Source organism: Garra rufa, chromosome 17 (assembly GCF_049309525.1).
Source record: "Garra rufa chromosome 17, GarRuf1.0, whole genome shotgun sequence".
NCBI classification, from domain to species: domain Eukaryota; kingdom Metazoa; phylum Chordata; class Actinopteri; order Cypriniformes; family Cyprinidae; genus Garra; species Garra rufa.
Genome location: NC_133377.1, coordinates 22,202,297 through 22,219,861, shown reverse-complemented (window position 1 = coordinate 22,219,861; position 17,565 = coordinate 22,202,297). Strand labels below are relative to the sequence as shown.

The following is a 17,565-nucleotide window of genomic DNA, read 5'->3' as shown; positions in this document are numbered from 1 at the left end:
ATAACTTCCAAACAGATGCTTGACTAGACAAATGCATTTTATCATTTTATCTGTATTAAACTTTTAATGCCCTACCTGTCAAAGATGAACTTGCATGAAAACAGCATGAAAGGCTGCAAACTCAGCAAAAAAAGTGGCAAAAGTTCTGGTACATGGAAGGATATATATAAGAGTACCCACAAAGAAGAAAAGGAAAACAAAAACAAAAATTCTAGTAAATTTATATATATATATATATATATATATATATATATATATATATATATATATATATATATATATACTTAACTGCTTTTTCATCAAAAGAATCAAAAAATCAGTCACAGGCAACTTTCTAAAAAATTTTTATATATATTTAGAAAGTTGCCTGTGACTGATTTTTTGATTCTTTTGATGAAAAAGCAGTTAAGTAGCATTATTTATTTATCCATAAATACATAATTTATTTATGTTATTGTATTATTATTATTTTTTTTTATTCAGCTGCTCATAGCTACATACTTGAGCAGGACTAGTTTACCTTGAGAAGGTCACATAAATTTGTCTCACCGATTTGTTTATTTTATTTATTTTATTTTATTCACTTATTTGAACAGGTCTAGTTATTTTATTTTATTTTACTTTATTTTTTTATCCATCAGTTCTTATCTACTTATTACAAGTCAGATCAAATATTTCACACATAGCTATTTTATTTTATTTTATTTTATTTTATTTTATTTTATTTTATTTTATTTTATTTTTTTATTTTATTTTATTTTATTTTATTTTATTTTGCTGCTCCTAGCTACATACTTGAGCAGGACTAGTTAGGTCAGATAATTTTGTCTCACAGATTTGCTTTGTGATTTTATTTTATTTTATTATTATTTTATGTTATTTTATTTTATTCAGCTCTTATCATTTGAACAGGACTAACTGTAATTGAGATTTTTTATTTTATTTTATTTGACTAAATTTAATTTAATTTTATTTTATTTATCTATCTGTTCGTAGCTACTTATCTGAAGTCAGATCAATTTGTAATTCACAGAAATATTTTATTTTATTTTAATTTGTTATTTTATTCAGCTCTTATCATTTGAACAGGACTTATTGTAATTGAGATTTTTATTTTATTTTATTTTACTTTATTTTATTTTACTTTATTTTATTATATTTCTTTTTTTATTATTTATCTGTTTGTAGCTACCTATTTGAAGTCAGATAAATTTGTATTTCACAGAAATTTTATTTTATTTTATTCACTTATTTGAACAGGTCTAGTTATTTACTTGATTTGATTTTACTTCATTTTATTTTATTTTTTTATCCATCGGTTCTAATCTACTTATTACAAGTCAGATCAATTTATATTTCAAACATTTTTATTTTATTTTATTTTATTTTATTATTTTATTTTATTTTATTTTATTTTATTTTATTTTATTTTATTTTATTTTATTTTATTTTATTTTATTTTATTTTATTTTATTTTATTTTATTTTATTTTATTTTATTTTATTTTGCTGCTCCTAGCTACATACTTGAGCAGGTACTTTGTGGTTTTATTTATTTTTTATTATTGTTTTATGTTATTTTATTTTATTCAGCTCTTATCATTTGAGCAGGACTATTTGTAATTGAGATTTTTATTTTTTATTTTTATTTTTTCAATTTGTATTGTACAGAAATATTTTATAAATTATTTTATTTTATTATTTAATTTTGTTTTATTCAGCTCTTATCTTTGGAAATTTTTATTTTATTTAATTTATATATATATATATATATATATATATATATATATATATATATTTAAACAAGTTGCCTGTTTCAGAAAAAAATGGGATAATGACTTAGGTTTTTCTTTATTATGTTATTAATGAGATTTTTTTTCTTTATCGCGATATCAGGACAGTGTCACTGTGACTATGTCATCTTGACATTTTTGACGTCATGCCTTATATAGAAAATATAATGCCTTGCACACCTTAATCAAAAGATATGCTTATCATAAAAGTGGTGTGTTCAACTCATTATATGTCTGAATTGCATTTTAATGTATTTTTTAAAATAAATTTAAAAAATGCACAAGAAAAGAGTTTCGTGTCATGTGCCACGTCCTATTAATCAAAATCTCAAAGACCTATAAATGTGTCACAGTAGGAAACTAAAGGATGCATGTGCATGAGAGTGTGGGAGATTAGTTGAAGGGCTAAACCCTCCACAGAAGAGTCATCAGTCTTCTCGGCACATCCGTCAGGGATTTCAGACATCGGAGAAAAGTATGCTTGTCCGTTTTGTGTCTTTGTGAATAGGATTGCGACCTTCACAGAAAGAACACGCAGCCCTGAAATGATTTACAAGTCTGTTCTGAGTGAGAGTGGGAAGGAGGAGAGGAAGGGCGAGACAGAATGACAAAGAGGCAAAAAGGAGGAGGAAAGTCAGAGATTTCCACCTATTGATCCAGGTGGGAGTGTACAGAAACCCAAAGGCCCTCCAAATGAAGGACGTCCCACCGCCGCCGACTGTATGCCAGTAATGTGACCCACTAACCACATGTAATTAAGACAAAGGGACCAGTGCCAGAGGGGCGGGCTGACTGAATGAAAAGTGAGCGGCGGCTCAGGAGAGGCTGAATTGAGGCTCACAAACCCAGCTGAAGAAAAAGGCTGGCGTGAGGCGCTCTGGCAGGCGGGAATCAAGACCGAAGGGGCTGATTTACAGGAAAACGTTCTGCTTCATTAATGCTGTCAAAGAGCTTAAATGGCCCTATATGTGACACGACTGTTCCTCTCCATCTCGCTCGGTTTCTCCTGTCTCGGTTTTTCCCTTGTCATTCTCGTTCTCTCGGGCTGTTTGTTTTTGACTCTCTGCAGTGTCTCCGCAGAACAGATTAAAGAGGATTAGTGATGTAAATCTGTTAATGAATCTAATATTCAAATAACATTGTGTTGCCCTTCTTTCAATCTCTCCTTCAGAACTCCCCTTCTCTTTTGTTTTACCAACACAGTTTTACACAGATCAAATGATCAAATTTAGCAGTGTTATATTAGTATGATTGAGATATTATTATCGTTTGTATTAATATAATGAATTAGTTCTTATTTTGGTATTTTCAGTTTTCATTTTACATTTTGGTTAAAGTTTTAGTGTGTTTTTGTCATCGTTTTTGTCAATTTCAGTTTTCATTGTTTTAATATATGAAGAATGTAAATGAGAATGTTGTCTATTTTATTTCAGTTAACAACTATTTAACCCTTTAATGCATACCTCGGGTTTTAGCAACCTGAGATTTTGAGTTTTAAGTTTGACATCAACTTTCTTACTATTCTCAACAATATAACAAGAAAAAATAATAAAAGAATATCTGTTTTCTGCATTTTTATTTTTATTTTATTTTTTTGTAAAAAAATGTATAGGATCGCTAGAGACCTGAGGTGTATAACAGTGTAAGTATATTTTTTGTGAACAAAAATATGTAAATATCTGATAACTTAATACGTGCAATTCACCTTTATTCCTCGACTTTGATGGACAATAATGATGTGATGTTTCACTCATAATTATCACAGGCATAAAACAAAAGAATATCATCAGCAAAAACTGAACTGGTTTGAATGGCTTTCCTGCAGAGCAATTACTGTATGCAATAAAATACAAATGTCATTGTTATTTGATGATGGATGTGGTGAATAAACTGCCAGCAATCAAAATATTGAATTTGAAGTTATTGAAAACGATAGGTTTGAGAATATGTTTGAGATCGCGAATATGAGCCAGATGCAAAAAGGTAACGAAATATGCTTTATTTTATTCTTCTGTAATTGTTCCGAAAATATCAAGGGAGTTTTTTGCTATTGCAGAAGTTAGAGATCCATCCGTGCTGGATATACAGGTCTGGGTCGCTAAAGACCTGAATATGTAATAATGATTGGCGAAACATTCATGCATTTAAAGGTTAAAGCAAGAAAATGTTTCAAGTAAGGGTTTTAGTTAAATGCCAAGTTCTATCATAAAACTCTATAGACTCTGACTCTAATGTACTCTGATGGGTTGTTAATGCAAACTGATGATATTTGCAGTGTTAACCCCTTAGGTTTCACCCGTAGAACGTTTTGCATTGAGTTAAGTTTGACAGGAATTCTAAGGGGTTAAACTACTTGGCACAAGCTGATTGGTTCATATTACATAAGCAGCCAATGAGCTTACTGCTTTACATTTATATGGCTGATCAGCGATCACTAGAGCATTTTGCGGCGTGCTTTTAGAGTTCCTCTGAAACCCTCCAACTCCCCAGCTCCACCTGTATAGATCTGCTACAGGTTATTTTATATGCTATTTGTACAGCAATAGTATGTCTTAAACACTCACATATATCCATATGTATTAACAGTAGCAAGTTCCTGTACTTGCTTTTGCAGCAGCAGCGTTAATAATCTACAACAACAGCAATAACCAAAAGCAGCAGCAATTCAGCAGCATAAGCAAGCCTATTTCACCATGACCAAATACATTAACATTGTCATATCCATTACACTGCTAAAATCTTCTGAGAGTTGTCACGATAAACCAGGTATTTAGGGCTGGGATGACAAATTGATAATAAATAAAAATGATCAGCGATGGATTTTAAAATTGATTTGTTGTGTCTTTATGTTGTACTTGGAGAATATTCATTAGTGATGAAGAAAATCAATACGAGCTGTCATGAACATAATTTCATATGTGTAGCATATGATTGTTTATGCAGGCGTGGTCATATTTTGATAAGTGCTTGTTATGCTAAAAGCATTTTAGATTTTTTTGGGCACAATTTGTGTCTTGCTATTTTGTGCTTACAATTCAAGCAGTCTGTTCTAACATCAGTGTTTTAATTGCAGTCTTCCATTTGATCAGGCAAAATTACTATGGACCCCACAGCACTCAAAAACCATACAGCTTTTTGGTTTGTGTTTTTTGAAAGAGGCCAAGAGGTCAATCTGTGACACTTTGAGCCACATTTGTTATTTCACTATGCAAACTCATAGGTTTAAAAGCTGAAACGTGAACTTTGATATGCAAAGTATGTGTTTACGTGCATGTATTTGGAGGTCCGTATGGCTGCATTTTTAAACATGCATCAATCAAACAGAACTTTTATTTGGAATAAAAACTTTTCATGAGAACATATGTTAAGGCAAAGGGTATCTCTGCTTAAACCAACTTTCATTGCTCAGCTATTTACATTTTAGCACATTTAGCACTTTATGCTTTTTATACTTTGTGTGAATAACATGTAATGATATTTGCACTTGATGTAAACAAGATGCTATATTTCTATTTTTATGTGACCCTGGACCACCAGTCTTAAGTAGCATGGGTAATTTGTAAATTGTCAAAATGACAAATTTTTCTTTTATGCCAAAAATCATTAGGATATTAAGTAAAGATCATGTTCCATGAAGATATTTAGTAAATCTAGTATTTAGTATATTTAGTAAATCTGTCTTGTTCTATTTTGGTTATTTAAACTATTCAGCTGCTATCAAACTGAAAGGTTTCGCATTTTTATCACTTTACATTGTTACTATTATAGTTTAAACCATTTTGTATTGCAATATGCAACTTCTTTGAAGAAGAAAAATGAGCAAGATATGATCTGATTAATCAAAGAAATATTTGACAGATTAATTAATTAGTTGTTTGACCTCCCTGAGATAGTGTTTGGATCACTCATTTATATTTTTTTCTTCCCCCTGCAGGACAAATGACATAGGATGAACACTGCTGGTCATCTCTGTCTGTCTGTGCTGTCATCCCTCTTTGCACTGGCCTGGGCTGTGGAGCCGCTGGGTCAGGCTGTCCCCTGCTCCTCTCTGGTGGCTGGGGTCTTATACGGCTCCTTCTCGCTCAGGGACCTCTTTCCCAGGCCGTCGGCTCTGGCATCCGGATGCTCCTGGACTGTGGAGAACCCTGACCCCACCAAGTACTCACTCTATTTCCGCTTCAATCGTCATGCTGGCGCCTGTTTAGCTTTTTCCCCGCTGGTGCTGCCCCTGGACCATTACCTCTCAAACCAGACCTGTGGCCCCCCAGACCAGCCCAGCTTCCCCTCGGACGCAGAAGCCGTCGAGCTTTGCAAGGTCCCAGGACCCCATACCTTCCTGCAGTTCGATAAGAACTTTGTGCAGTTGTGCCTGACCACTCATCCCAACAAAGATGGCGACAGCGGAGATGGGACGTCCGAGGGCCAAGCCCCCTTGTCGGCGGAAACTCTGGACTTCCGGCTCGTAGAGGTTCTGCTCATAAATAATGAGAATTCAAGTCAGTTTACTTGTGGAGTCCTGTGCAGATGGTTTGAGGAGTGCTTGCACGTCGGCTCAGGATGGGAAACGGAGAGCTGCAGTATCACCCAGACGGGATGCGTGTGTCCCAACACGGCTCCTCCGGTCTCTCTGCTGCCTACTGTGCCCCACAACCACTCTTTAGACCCCAGCGCGAGCGTGTTGCAATCCCCACCCGACGACTGTTGTGTCACACAGTTGCATTCAAAGAACGGCATCGCTATAGCACCAAGGGATGTCCGGCAAGGTAAGCCAAGCTTCTTCCTGACCAGCTGCTAGCTGTTTCATTTACAGCCTGCTCCATTAAAATCAATTAAGCTGCTTAGTTTGATTGGGTAACCATGGGCTCGTTTTGGATCACAAGCAAAGTGTTTCACTTTCAGCTTGATTTGATTTGGAGAGCTCATTTTATATTTCAATTATTAGCCTCTAATTACAAAAGGGAAAGTAACTTTAAAGTGCTTGGAACTGCCTCCAATCAGGATAAGTGTTTGTGATAAAATAGTAATCACTGACTCCCCTTGGCTGCACTGTTTGGTCCTGTTGATACTGGGTGGGGAGGTTACACCTCTAAACGTGTGCTACTTAATGTTGAATAAGTCTAGTGACAAATCATTTTTGTCAGTAGAATCTAAACGTCTTGGTGTTTATTTTGCAAGGTTAAAATCTGGTCCTCGAATTGGATTGGTTGAGCAGCGATTCGAGAGCTCTGATATTTAGTACAGCACTTGGAACTGAATCAATTGTCTTTGTCTGTGTAGTAGTAATGGGGATTTCAGGGACTCTTCTGAAAGATTTATTGTTACACCAGTAGATGGCAACAAATAACTGTATTATGAACGACTCACTGACTCACTAAACTGATTCACTTAACATCCCTGAATCCTTCAGAAATAAAACATTAATTCTATCAAACCTTTTTTTATTATTGCCACACAAGTATTGTAACTATAATGTACATTTATCGCAATAATGTACTATTATATAGTTCCAATATTAGCATGTGTTATGAGTAAGTTTGAATCATTCGTTCAACTAATTTGTTCAAAGAAACGGATTCATTCAGAAATGAGTCACTGAAACGATTTGTTCAAACCACTGATTCATTCAGGAAAAAAAAATGATTAATTGAATCAATCTGATTTGTTCATGAACACTAGCTGCATTTTACATTGACACTAATAATCCAATCGTAATAGGACTAGAGGAATTAAATTGTCTAGATCAGATTAAAACTTTGATCGGATTGTAAGGGGTGGTTTATTCCTTTTGTAATCCGAGCGAGAGGACATGTAAACATTTCGAATTGAAAACAAAAAGTACTGGAAAGTACTGCGCATGTGCAGTAATGTAAAAATAGCGTAATGACGTGTGACGCACAGAGCAAGCTGTCTTTTCTGGTGAATAAAGTGTCATTAATGATAATGTTTTCACTCTCAAAAGATTGAATTCGATCAGAAGCTTGTGACATATAAACACGCATATCGACCCAATTACTTTATTTAGCATTCATGTAAACACTACGTTCGGATTCATCAATCAGAATGAATTAATTCTGATGGAAGCAAAAAGTGTCCATGTAAATGTAGCTACTGAGTAATTCAGGACTGAAACAGATAAGTGAATCATTCTTTATGAATAAGTCACTGAATCATTTATTCAATCGATTTGTTAAAGTAACACTGATTCACTCAGAGGCTCAGAGACACAGGTGGATTCTGTGGTTGTTTGGATTATTCGTTGGCGGATCAAATATGGACAAAGTAACTAGACTTATTGCATCTAAAATGTAAGTTACTTGATATGAACTTCTTGTTTATTGACATGTTTAAAATCACAACTATACAGTGATGTAGCATGATTTTGGTAGCTCAAGTATGGTGAAAGAAATAGAATCAATTGTTTGACAAAATGTTTTGCCGACTTGTCGTGGCTGGTTGCGACAGAAACGAACGGAATAGATTTATTGCTAGTGGATGTTTGTGGAGATTTGTTCATGCCAGCTGACCGCATTTAAAATTGTATATATACAGTATATGGAAAATCTGTCACTTTTGTTGTAGATTTGTGTCACATTAAGTGTCAGGTTTGTGGGTGGTTATCCAATCATCAATCGGCCATACTGGTGTCAACAATTGGACATATTTACGGCACTGAATGTAAACAATGCCACTGAACCGAACAAAATTTGCATATTTTGCTGATTATTGCTGCTAAAAATGGTCAATTAATGTCATGTTTTGGGCTGTACTAATCGGTCCGACCAGGAAAAACATTTGGAGTTGTAAAGTTATTAAAAAAAGTCAAGGAAAAGAGCGAAAAAACTGTCTGAGGAAAAAAAGGTGTTTGTGGTTTGCCAAACTGAACCAGGATTTCCAGGGCAAGAATCTTTACAACTTTTGTGTTGTTCCTACGTATGCATCTTTACCACCTATTAACTTTAGTTTGTCAAATTATTACGCCCTTTCTTGCTCACTAAGTCCTTCTCTATAAGATTTAGCAGCTTCCGCAATTTTTTCCATAGTTTAGATTGAATAAACTAGCAGAACAAAGTATTCAGTAGTAAATCAATCGTGCAATCCATGCCTTTTGTTTACATCAGAGTATTGCCAATATGGCTGCGCATCCAGGTAACTAACCAAATCGAAATGTAAGTGCAAACCCTCTAAAGAGGTAGAAGACAGTTCATGGGCCTTGTTGATGAATTAAAAAAAAGTATTTATTTATGTATTGCTATTATTCAGGTCAACTTCCCCTCTGGCCCCCGGGGTGCTTTTCAAAAACTGCCCCGACTGACAGCTTATCAGACCCATGTAGTCGATCAATGCCATTGATAGACTTCATTAGCAAATTGTCGCATATAGGAACATTCTGCATTTGTTTCTATTCGAGAGAAATAGACAATCAGAAAGTGTGTTATTGACACTGAAAAAGAAGCGACTAGAAGAGGCAAGTGAGAATGAGAGGACATGTATGTGCGCATGCTTCAGCTGGGCTTTTCCTGGCTCGCTCTAGTGCCTCTCAGCTAAAGCCACACTGAGTTTTATCCTCCCTTGAGTCAGCATGCTGATTGGCTGTGCCAGACAGGAGGACACTGCCAATGTGCCAGAGATGCAGCCTTCTCCTTCTCCTGCGCCTGCAAAGACTGCACATTAAACGGCCTTCTCCTCAAAGCTGACATCACTGACACCAGCCAATTTCAAGCATGGAGAGTTCTTCTCCTGAAAGATGTTGACAGTATTTTTAGGTGTATACTGGGATCTTTTTTCCATAATTAGGCCACTCTGGAATAGCGGATATATAGCACCCTGCACAGTTATTTAAAATTACAGAAAATTGGAGCACTCAGGCATATGCGTCTAACTAATATGTAATGTAATAATCTGCCTTATTTTGAAATGCAGAAGTATGCGAGCTATTTTCTGTAAATGTGCAAGACTTTATTAGCTCCTATAGGTAAATAACCAGAAAAAAACAAAGTGCAGTAAACTATTTGTGCTACAAACTAGTGTGTTTATAATTATGACAATAAATTAAAGGGATAGTTCACCCAAAAAGGAAAATTCTGTTCTAAATAATGTTGTTCCAAACCCAGAAAGGGTCAGAAAGCTCAGATTTGATCAAAAATATCTTAATTTGTGTTCTGAAGATAAATAAAGCTCATACGAGTTTGGAGCGACATGAGGGTGAGTAATTAATGACAGGATTTTCATTTTTGAATGAACTATCCCTTTAATATAACATTATAAGAATAGCAGTTGACAGTATTAAGCAGCATAACAAGCTTTTTTGTACAGCTAAAAATAACTAGAAGCAAATGACACCTGGAAGCCTTTCACATTGAAGTTACAAATGGCTTAACCTGCTCTTATGTTAAAAATAAGGTGGATGTGATAATTAGACCCACAAGGATGCTGCACACTTTTTGATATTTTTAGTAAGAATAAATCTGCTGAAATCTGTGGAATAGGTTTGAAAAAAAAAAAAAAAAAACGTAATGAGTTATTTTTTGTAAAAATATGATTAAGATACTAAAAGAAAATGTTAAAAAAAAAAATGATTAAACCATTGAGAAATATGATTAAAGTAATGTCAGGGCTCCAATCATATCTTCATAGCTATCACCTAATAAAAGTATCTTTTTAGTTTTACATGGTGTGGGTCATCTCATGGTGGCCTACTGTACCTTAATATTCTATAGAGAGTTTGCACTTACGATTTGGTCAGTTACCCGGATATGCGGCCATACTGGCGATGCTTAGATGTAAACAACAGTATGGATTAATGTACTAATGTACTACTGAATACGTTGTTCTGCTAATTTATGCTGGCTAAGCCATGGAAAAACATGTGGAAGTTGTTATATAATATAGAGAAGGACTTAGTAAGCAGGGAAGGGTGCACTATTTTGACAAACTAAAGTTAATAGGTGATAAAGATACATATAAGCAGTATTATTAAATATATTAGCCTAATATTTCACCTACCTGACTGGAAATGATAAGAGCACAAATGTCGTTAAGATTCTGACCCTGGAAATCCTGGTTTAGTTTGGTCAACCACAATTGCCTTTTGTTCCTCGGACAGTTTTTTGCACTCTTCTCCTTGATTTGTTATAACTTTTGAAAGTCTGTATTACTGTATTACTGTAGTACAGCCCAAAACATGGCAGTAATTAGCAAAATAGGCCATTTTTGCTCGGTTCAGTGGCATTATTTGCATTCAGTCTACCAATATGGCCTATTGATGTTGCTTTTTGTTGTCACAACACAATTCAAAACGACTAAGTGCGCCTTATACTAAATTATACCATTTGTCTTGTTAGTAATTGAATACTTCAGCTAAAAAGATACACATTTTGCCTCTTGTTTAAACAATATCTTTTGAAATCTTTCAAAATCCACTTGTTTTGTGAAAGACAGCCAACTTTACATTCTGCAGGCACTTCATCAGAGATCTGTGGGCGCTACATTTTCTACCATAATCTGCAAATGTTAAACCGCAATTAAATCTTTTTGTTTAGATGGGAGATGAACCCACCACAGACGAAGTTTGTTTCTGTGAGCTGTCACCATACCTTGGTGTGCAAATGATTTAATTTCAGGCGTGTTATCTGAAGGCTTAATTGGACTAATTATTTAATTGTCTCCATTATTTCTAGCTCATCTCTGGATCAGAGACAATCCTTCTGCTCAAAGCCCATGCGAACATGGAACTTCATGCTCCTCCGTGTGCCGCAGCCTTGAGATTTGGTTGGCGAAAGCGGATGAAATCCACACACTGTTACAGCATATCTTCTTTTTATGCTAGTGTTGTAGCTAATAGAGGCTAATTGGTGTGATTGTATGTGTGTGATGTTGATCTAGTTTCCAGTAGACTGAAACATCAGCTTGCAGGCAGAAGAAGCCAGATCGCCATGCTGCATTATCTACAGTGCTAGAGTTAATGTTGATGTAATCACTGTTTGATTACATCCATTAAGTGTTTTTTTTTTTTTTTTTAAAGTCTCTCTCTCTTTATAAAGCGTCTTGTGCGTTGTGCATTCCTGGAGGTCCCTGTTCCACATAAGTGGCGAATGTTGAATGTTTTCTACATGTGTATAAATTGCACACATATATTTAGTAAATGTCAAATTTGACTTGTCTAAATTGAAGGAATTAATAGAAACAAACTGGCAAGTACAGAGGCATTTGTAGGCTGGAGTTGATCGCAATATCTGACAGCTCATAAGCTCTGCCATTCTCAATGGTTTTAGTTTATAGCCTTTCTATTTGGCCAGAGTTTTCAACAAGGTACTTTAGGGGGTCTGTGGAGAAGATATATGAAGTTTCCTGCCATTTCTAACTTCTAATAACTTTTTTTGTCTCAGAATTGCGACTTATTTCCCCCTGTGTGACTTCATATCTCACAATTACTTCTTTATTTCAGACAATGTGACTTTATGTTTTGCAGTTGTTAATTTAAGTCACAATTGTCATCTAATAGCTATAATAAATTGCGTATTTATCTCACAGTGGGACTTATTTTTGTGATTTAGGTTTTTTTTTAATCTCACAGTGTAAGTTTTTATGGCACAAATGTGGCTTTGTATCTCACAAATATGAATGCATTTCTTATTTTGATTTTCTCTCGCTGGCATTACTGCATAAATCTTAAATATGAAAGTCTATTTCTGCCTCAGAGCAATAAATAAAATGGGTAATTGTTAAATTAGTAAGAGATCTTTTCTTCCATCTTGCGGTTTGTGTGACTTATAAAATTCCAGCTTTCTTTGTCTTTTTTTATTTTTATAAACTTGTTGTCCTTGAATTGGCTGAGTGACTGGTTTGGTGAACCCTGGGTTCTGTAAAGGTTGTAAACTCCTGCTGTTTGTCATCAGAAATACAGTAGACTGCTGCTGGTTTGCTGAATTGCATGCAGAGAAGCCAGTTTGGGTCAATGTTTGAGCTGTGGCTTTTTGTGTTGATTTTCTGATGTTTCTCAGAATTCTTTGAGCTGTACTTCTCATGTTGGTCTGAGGGGAATATTGAGTCTTTCTTTGAAATTTGACTATGCTGCAGTTTTTTTTTTCTTCCCAGCTGGCATTCAAGCGCACTGTCTGTTACATCATTGACATATGGAATGGGTAATGAATACAAGGTGAAATAACAGAGGTTATATGAAGCATGAAAGACATCATTAGACTCTATTACCTTGAATTCATCTGGGTGTGTTTCTCTGAATTCTTAAAATACTTCTTTGCTAATTGTGATGCCAGTGTATGTTCTAAGCAGTGTAGAGGTGTAAAGAAAAAGCATAAGGGCTGCAACTAATTATTTTTTTTAATAGTTGATTTTACGCCCTAACTATCATAGCTGCTAGCATTACTACATCTCTAGTAGTATAATAGTATCTATTACCCAAAATGTGACCCTGGACCACAAAACCAGTCATAAGTAGCACTGGTATATTTGTAGCAATAGTCAACAATACATTGTATGGGTCAAAATGATTGATTTTTATTGATCATGTTCCATTAAGATATTTTCTAAAATTCCTACCATAAATATAATACAACTTTTTCTCAATTTTTTTTTTTTGCACCCTCAGATTCCAGATTTTCAAACAGTTGTATCTCAGCCAAATATTGCCCTATCCTAACAAATCAATGGACATCAGTGGAAAGCTTGTTTATTCAGCTTTCAGATTATTTAAAATCTCAGTTTCTAAAAATTGACCCTTATGTGGTCCAGGGTCACAAATAGTATAGCTTTGACTAGCAATACACTCTTAGCCAAATAGTTTACTTCATTGCAAACTACAAACTAGCTTATATTTATCCGTATATATACAGTATACTCATATAAAGCAAACTGGCAAACTGCGCTATATAGCAAATCTCAATTGTGTTGTTGTTTATACCATTTCAAATGTAAACCATTATCACCCAGCTGCAATCTGCTAAATGTGACTATTAAGACTATTTAGGTATTATAAACATTACCATCATGATTTTCTGTAAAGCTACAGCTGCTTTGAAACCGTTTATTTTGTGAAAGCACTATACAAATAGTCTTGGCTTGACAAAATATAGATATTTTTTATGTCACAGTGTGTTTGCCATGTATATATTCTGCAGTACAACCAGTTGTGTTAATAATCAAACACTTTCTCCTAGAATGTTCTCCTTCAAATGTAGTGTTCTGAAGTGTGAGTCATTTTAGTGAATCGTTTCATTTGGATGATTCATTTCCAATGAGTCATTGTTTTGTAGCTTCAGTGCTGTGTAATTAACTACTTTATCAAGCATTAGATACATTTAGCTTTACTGTAGCACTACTTGAATCTGAGAAGTGTGGGCATTTGAATCATGAGTTTGACCTACTCTGGCTACCATCCATCAGCCACTTCTATTGTTAAGATGCGGTCACATTTATCACTGTTTGGCAATTTTTTGTGGGTGAATTCCAGTAATTTCAATAGAAATCCACACAATTTTGAATTCTATGTGAGGGCAAACGATATTCCAGCACAGATTTCACAACAGATCCAGTTGGTCATACAAAGTTGTTGCTTTGACCATCAGAAGCTGCTTGCTTTTTTTTTTTGTGTGTAAGCTGTGTTCCATGGATCACTACACAGTTGGGCTACATTTTTTAGTAATTTTAAAGGCTATTGTTAGCTTAGGTCTATTTTTATCACAAAAAATATGTTTATTTATCTTATTACTCGATTAATCATTTAAATAATTGACCGATTACTCGATTACCAAAATATTCATTAATGACGGCCCTTGATGTGACAATTGGCAGTTATTAATATGGCTGCACGGAGGCGATTGTCTTGCGCATTTTGTCAGTAAAGCCGGTTGTGTAATCAGTAGTAAATCGCCAGCACCTGCTTTCAGTAGCAGCAAGTAAGTTTGGAGTAAATCATTTGATTAAATGTGGTATTTTTACATGCTTTCAGATGTAGTGTCGTTTACTACACAGAGCTGTAGTTTACTGGCAAGCTACACTATATCATGTTCATTATCGCAGATGATTTAATCGCACAATAAAGGAATGGTTCTGTGATTATGACAGCTGTTTGCATAGCTCTGTGTAGTAAATGATGCTACATCTGAAAGCACGTGAAAATACCACATTTAATAACGTTTCACGAGTTCCCTCTTACGGATAATAAACTGAACGAAAGGTTGTGCGTATTTGGCGTGCTGTCCGGGAGAGGGCCTCGAGCTCGGTAGTCATTCCCGAGCCCGGGACTCTCCCCCGCCCAGGGGGAGGGATCCGAGCTCAGCACTGGCCTGAACCCTATAAGCGCTCCCCCTTAAGGGCTGAAGGTGAGGAGACGTGGTGGAGGAGGGGCGTTAACAAGACAAGAGATGATGAAGGTAGGAATGTTGTGATATTTATAGGGATTTTTCCTGTGTTGATTGGATAGGGAGAGTGATCGCTAAGGGTGAATTGGCCGTGTTAATTATCTGTGCGAGCTCCTCCCGAAACTTGTTAATAAAACATCACTTCACGAGTTCCCTCTTACGGATAATAAACTGAACGAAAGGTTGTGCGTATTTGGCGTGCTGTCCGGGAGAGGGCCTCGAGCTCGGTAGTCATTCCCGAGCCCGGGGCTCTCCCCCGCCCAGGGGGAGGGGTCCGAGCTCAGCACTGGCCCGAACCCTATAAGCGCTCCCCAAAGGGCTAGTAATTAATCGCAGGACAGCAGCCAAATAGCCCCCCAAAAAGCTTGGACTTAAGGGATGCTGGACGTTCGTAGTGGGCGTTGATGCACGGATGGAGATAAGGGAGGAGCTCCTGCGGGCACTGTTGGGGAAAAAATAGGAAAAAACTCCTATGGAGGAGGGGACTGCTGCGGCAGTGGGGAACTACAAAAAGGAGGATGAGGCTCCTGCGGGAGCTGAAGCTGCTGCTGAAATACGGGGAAGAAGACTAGAGGCTTCTGCAGCAACGGCCTCTGCTGCGGTAGTGGGGGGTTATAAATAGGGGCTCCAGCGGGAGCGAATGCTGCTGCTGCGGTGTGGGAAGAAGGCTAGAGGCTCCTGCGGGAGCTGGCACTGCGGTGCGGGAAAGAGAGCTAGAGGCTTCTGCGGAAGCAGGCTCTGCTGCGGCAGAGAAAGGTTGTAAATAGAGGCTCCAGCGGGAGTGAACACTGCTGCTGCAGTGTGGGAAGAAGGCTAGGGGCTCCTGCGGGAGCTGGCACTGCGGTGCGGGGAAGAGGGCTAGAGGCTTATGCGGAAGCGGGCTCTGCTGCGGCAGAGAAAGGTTATAAATAGAGGCTCCGGCTGGAGCGACGCTGCTGCTGCAGTTTGAGAAGAAGGCTAGGGGCTCCTGTGGGAGCTGGCACTGCGGTGCGGGGAAGAGGGCTAGAGGCTTCTGCAGAAGCGGGCTCTGCTGCGGCAGAGAAAGGTTATAAATAGAGGCTCCGGCGGGAGCGAATGCTGCTGCTGCAGTGTGGGAAGAAGGCTAGAGGCTCCTGCGGTGCGGGGAAGAGGGCTAGAGGCTTCTGCGGAAGCGGGCTCTGCTGCGGCAGAGAAAGGTTATAAATAGAGGCTCCGGCTGGAGCGACGCTGCTGCTGCAGTGTGGGAAGAAGGCTAGGGGCTCCTGCGGGAGCTGGCACTGCGGTGCGGGGAAGAGGGCTAGAGGCTTCTGCAGAAGCGGGCTCTGCTGCGGCAGAGAAAGGTTATAAATAGAGGCTCCGGCGGGAACGAATGCTGCTGCTGCAGTGTGGGAAGAAGGCTTTGGATAATACTTGGATAATATTTTCAGCGTTATAGGTTGGCGGGTGTCTGGGCGGGTGGGGTGGGTTTTTTGTATACCTTTAATGAATAGGGCTGTCTGGGAATTGGTAATTTGGGTCAAAGGTGAGCCGTATAGAAGTTTATGAAAAAATTGGATCCCGCTAAGGTATCCTTTAATGGAGCTGACTTGGAGGTTTTTGATGGCGTTGAGATAGGAGATGAAGGAGGTAATAGCTAGCAGGGAGAAGTCGGGAAACGCTAGCTTGTAAGCCGCGTGAAATGTTTTGAAACATTTCCATGCTGTTAGGTAGGACTGGAGGGTTCTGGGGGAAACGGCTTGGAGAATGGAATTGAGGGAAGCTTCGAGGAGGGGTCTCAGGGGGAGGTTTATGGGAATATCAGCTCTGAATAGGGAGGTACTGGGGTCGGGAGTGGGTCCGCCTCCGGTGCCAAGGATCTGAATTTCTGATAGGATCTGGTTTCTGATGGAAATGGGCACTGGGGGTGGTTCCAGGGCTAAGGCATTTGGGGGAACAGGCAGGGGTGTCGCTGAGGCTAGCGAGAAAGGAAAGCGGGCTTGGACGGGAGGAAAAGTGGCTGTTGTTATTGTTTGCGGAGGCATGCTCACGCTTGGGGCGATTCCTGGGACTAATGACAAAGAGGGGAGGAGGGGGGGAATAGCGGGCATTGAGGCTTGCGTCATTAGCGGCGGCACGCACGCGCTAGACGTAAACCCTGTAAAGGACGAAGGAGGGAGGAGGGGAGGAATGGCGGGCTCTGGGGCTTGTGCCGTTTGTGGAGGGATACTTGCGCTGGAGTGGGATGGCGGCGCTGCCGGCCATGGGAAGGAAAGGGGAGTCTGGTGAGGCTCAGGCTGTAGCACGCGGTGGCTTGAAGAAGCCATGGAGTTGTGATTGGGGCCGTGAGCGGCGTGCTGGCGTTCGGCTGAACGCAGAAGGGGGCGGGGGCTGGCGGCCTCGGCGACTGGGGCACGGCCTAGACTCGCTGACGATCTGCTG

General features: G+C 38.0%; 1 protein-coding gene across 1 annotated transcript in view; it reads left to right on the top strand.

Annotated features, from left to right (window-relative positions):
* The first annotated feature begins 5,741 nt into the window (after positions 1–5,741).
* The window catches only part of adgrb2 (adhesion G protein-coupled receptor B2), a 341,301-nt gene continuing 329,477 nt past the window's right edge, over positions 5,742–17,565 (top strand). Inside the window, 1 exon segment of the mRNA XM_073821334.1 lies at positions 5,742–6,555. Within this exon segment, the coding sequence (XP_073677435.1) occupies positions 5,742–6,555 (814 nt within the window).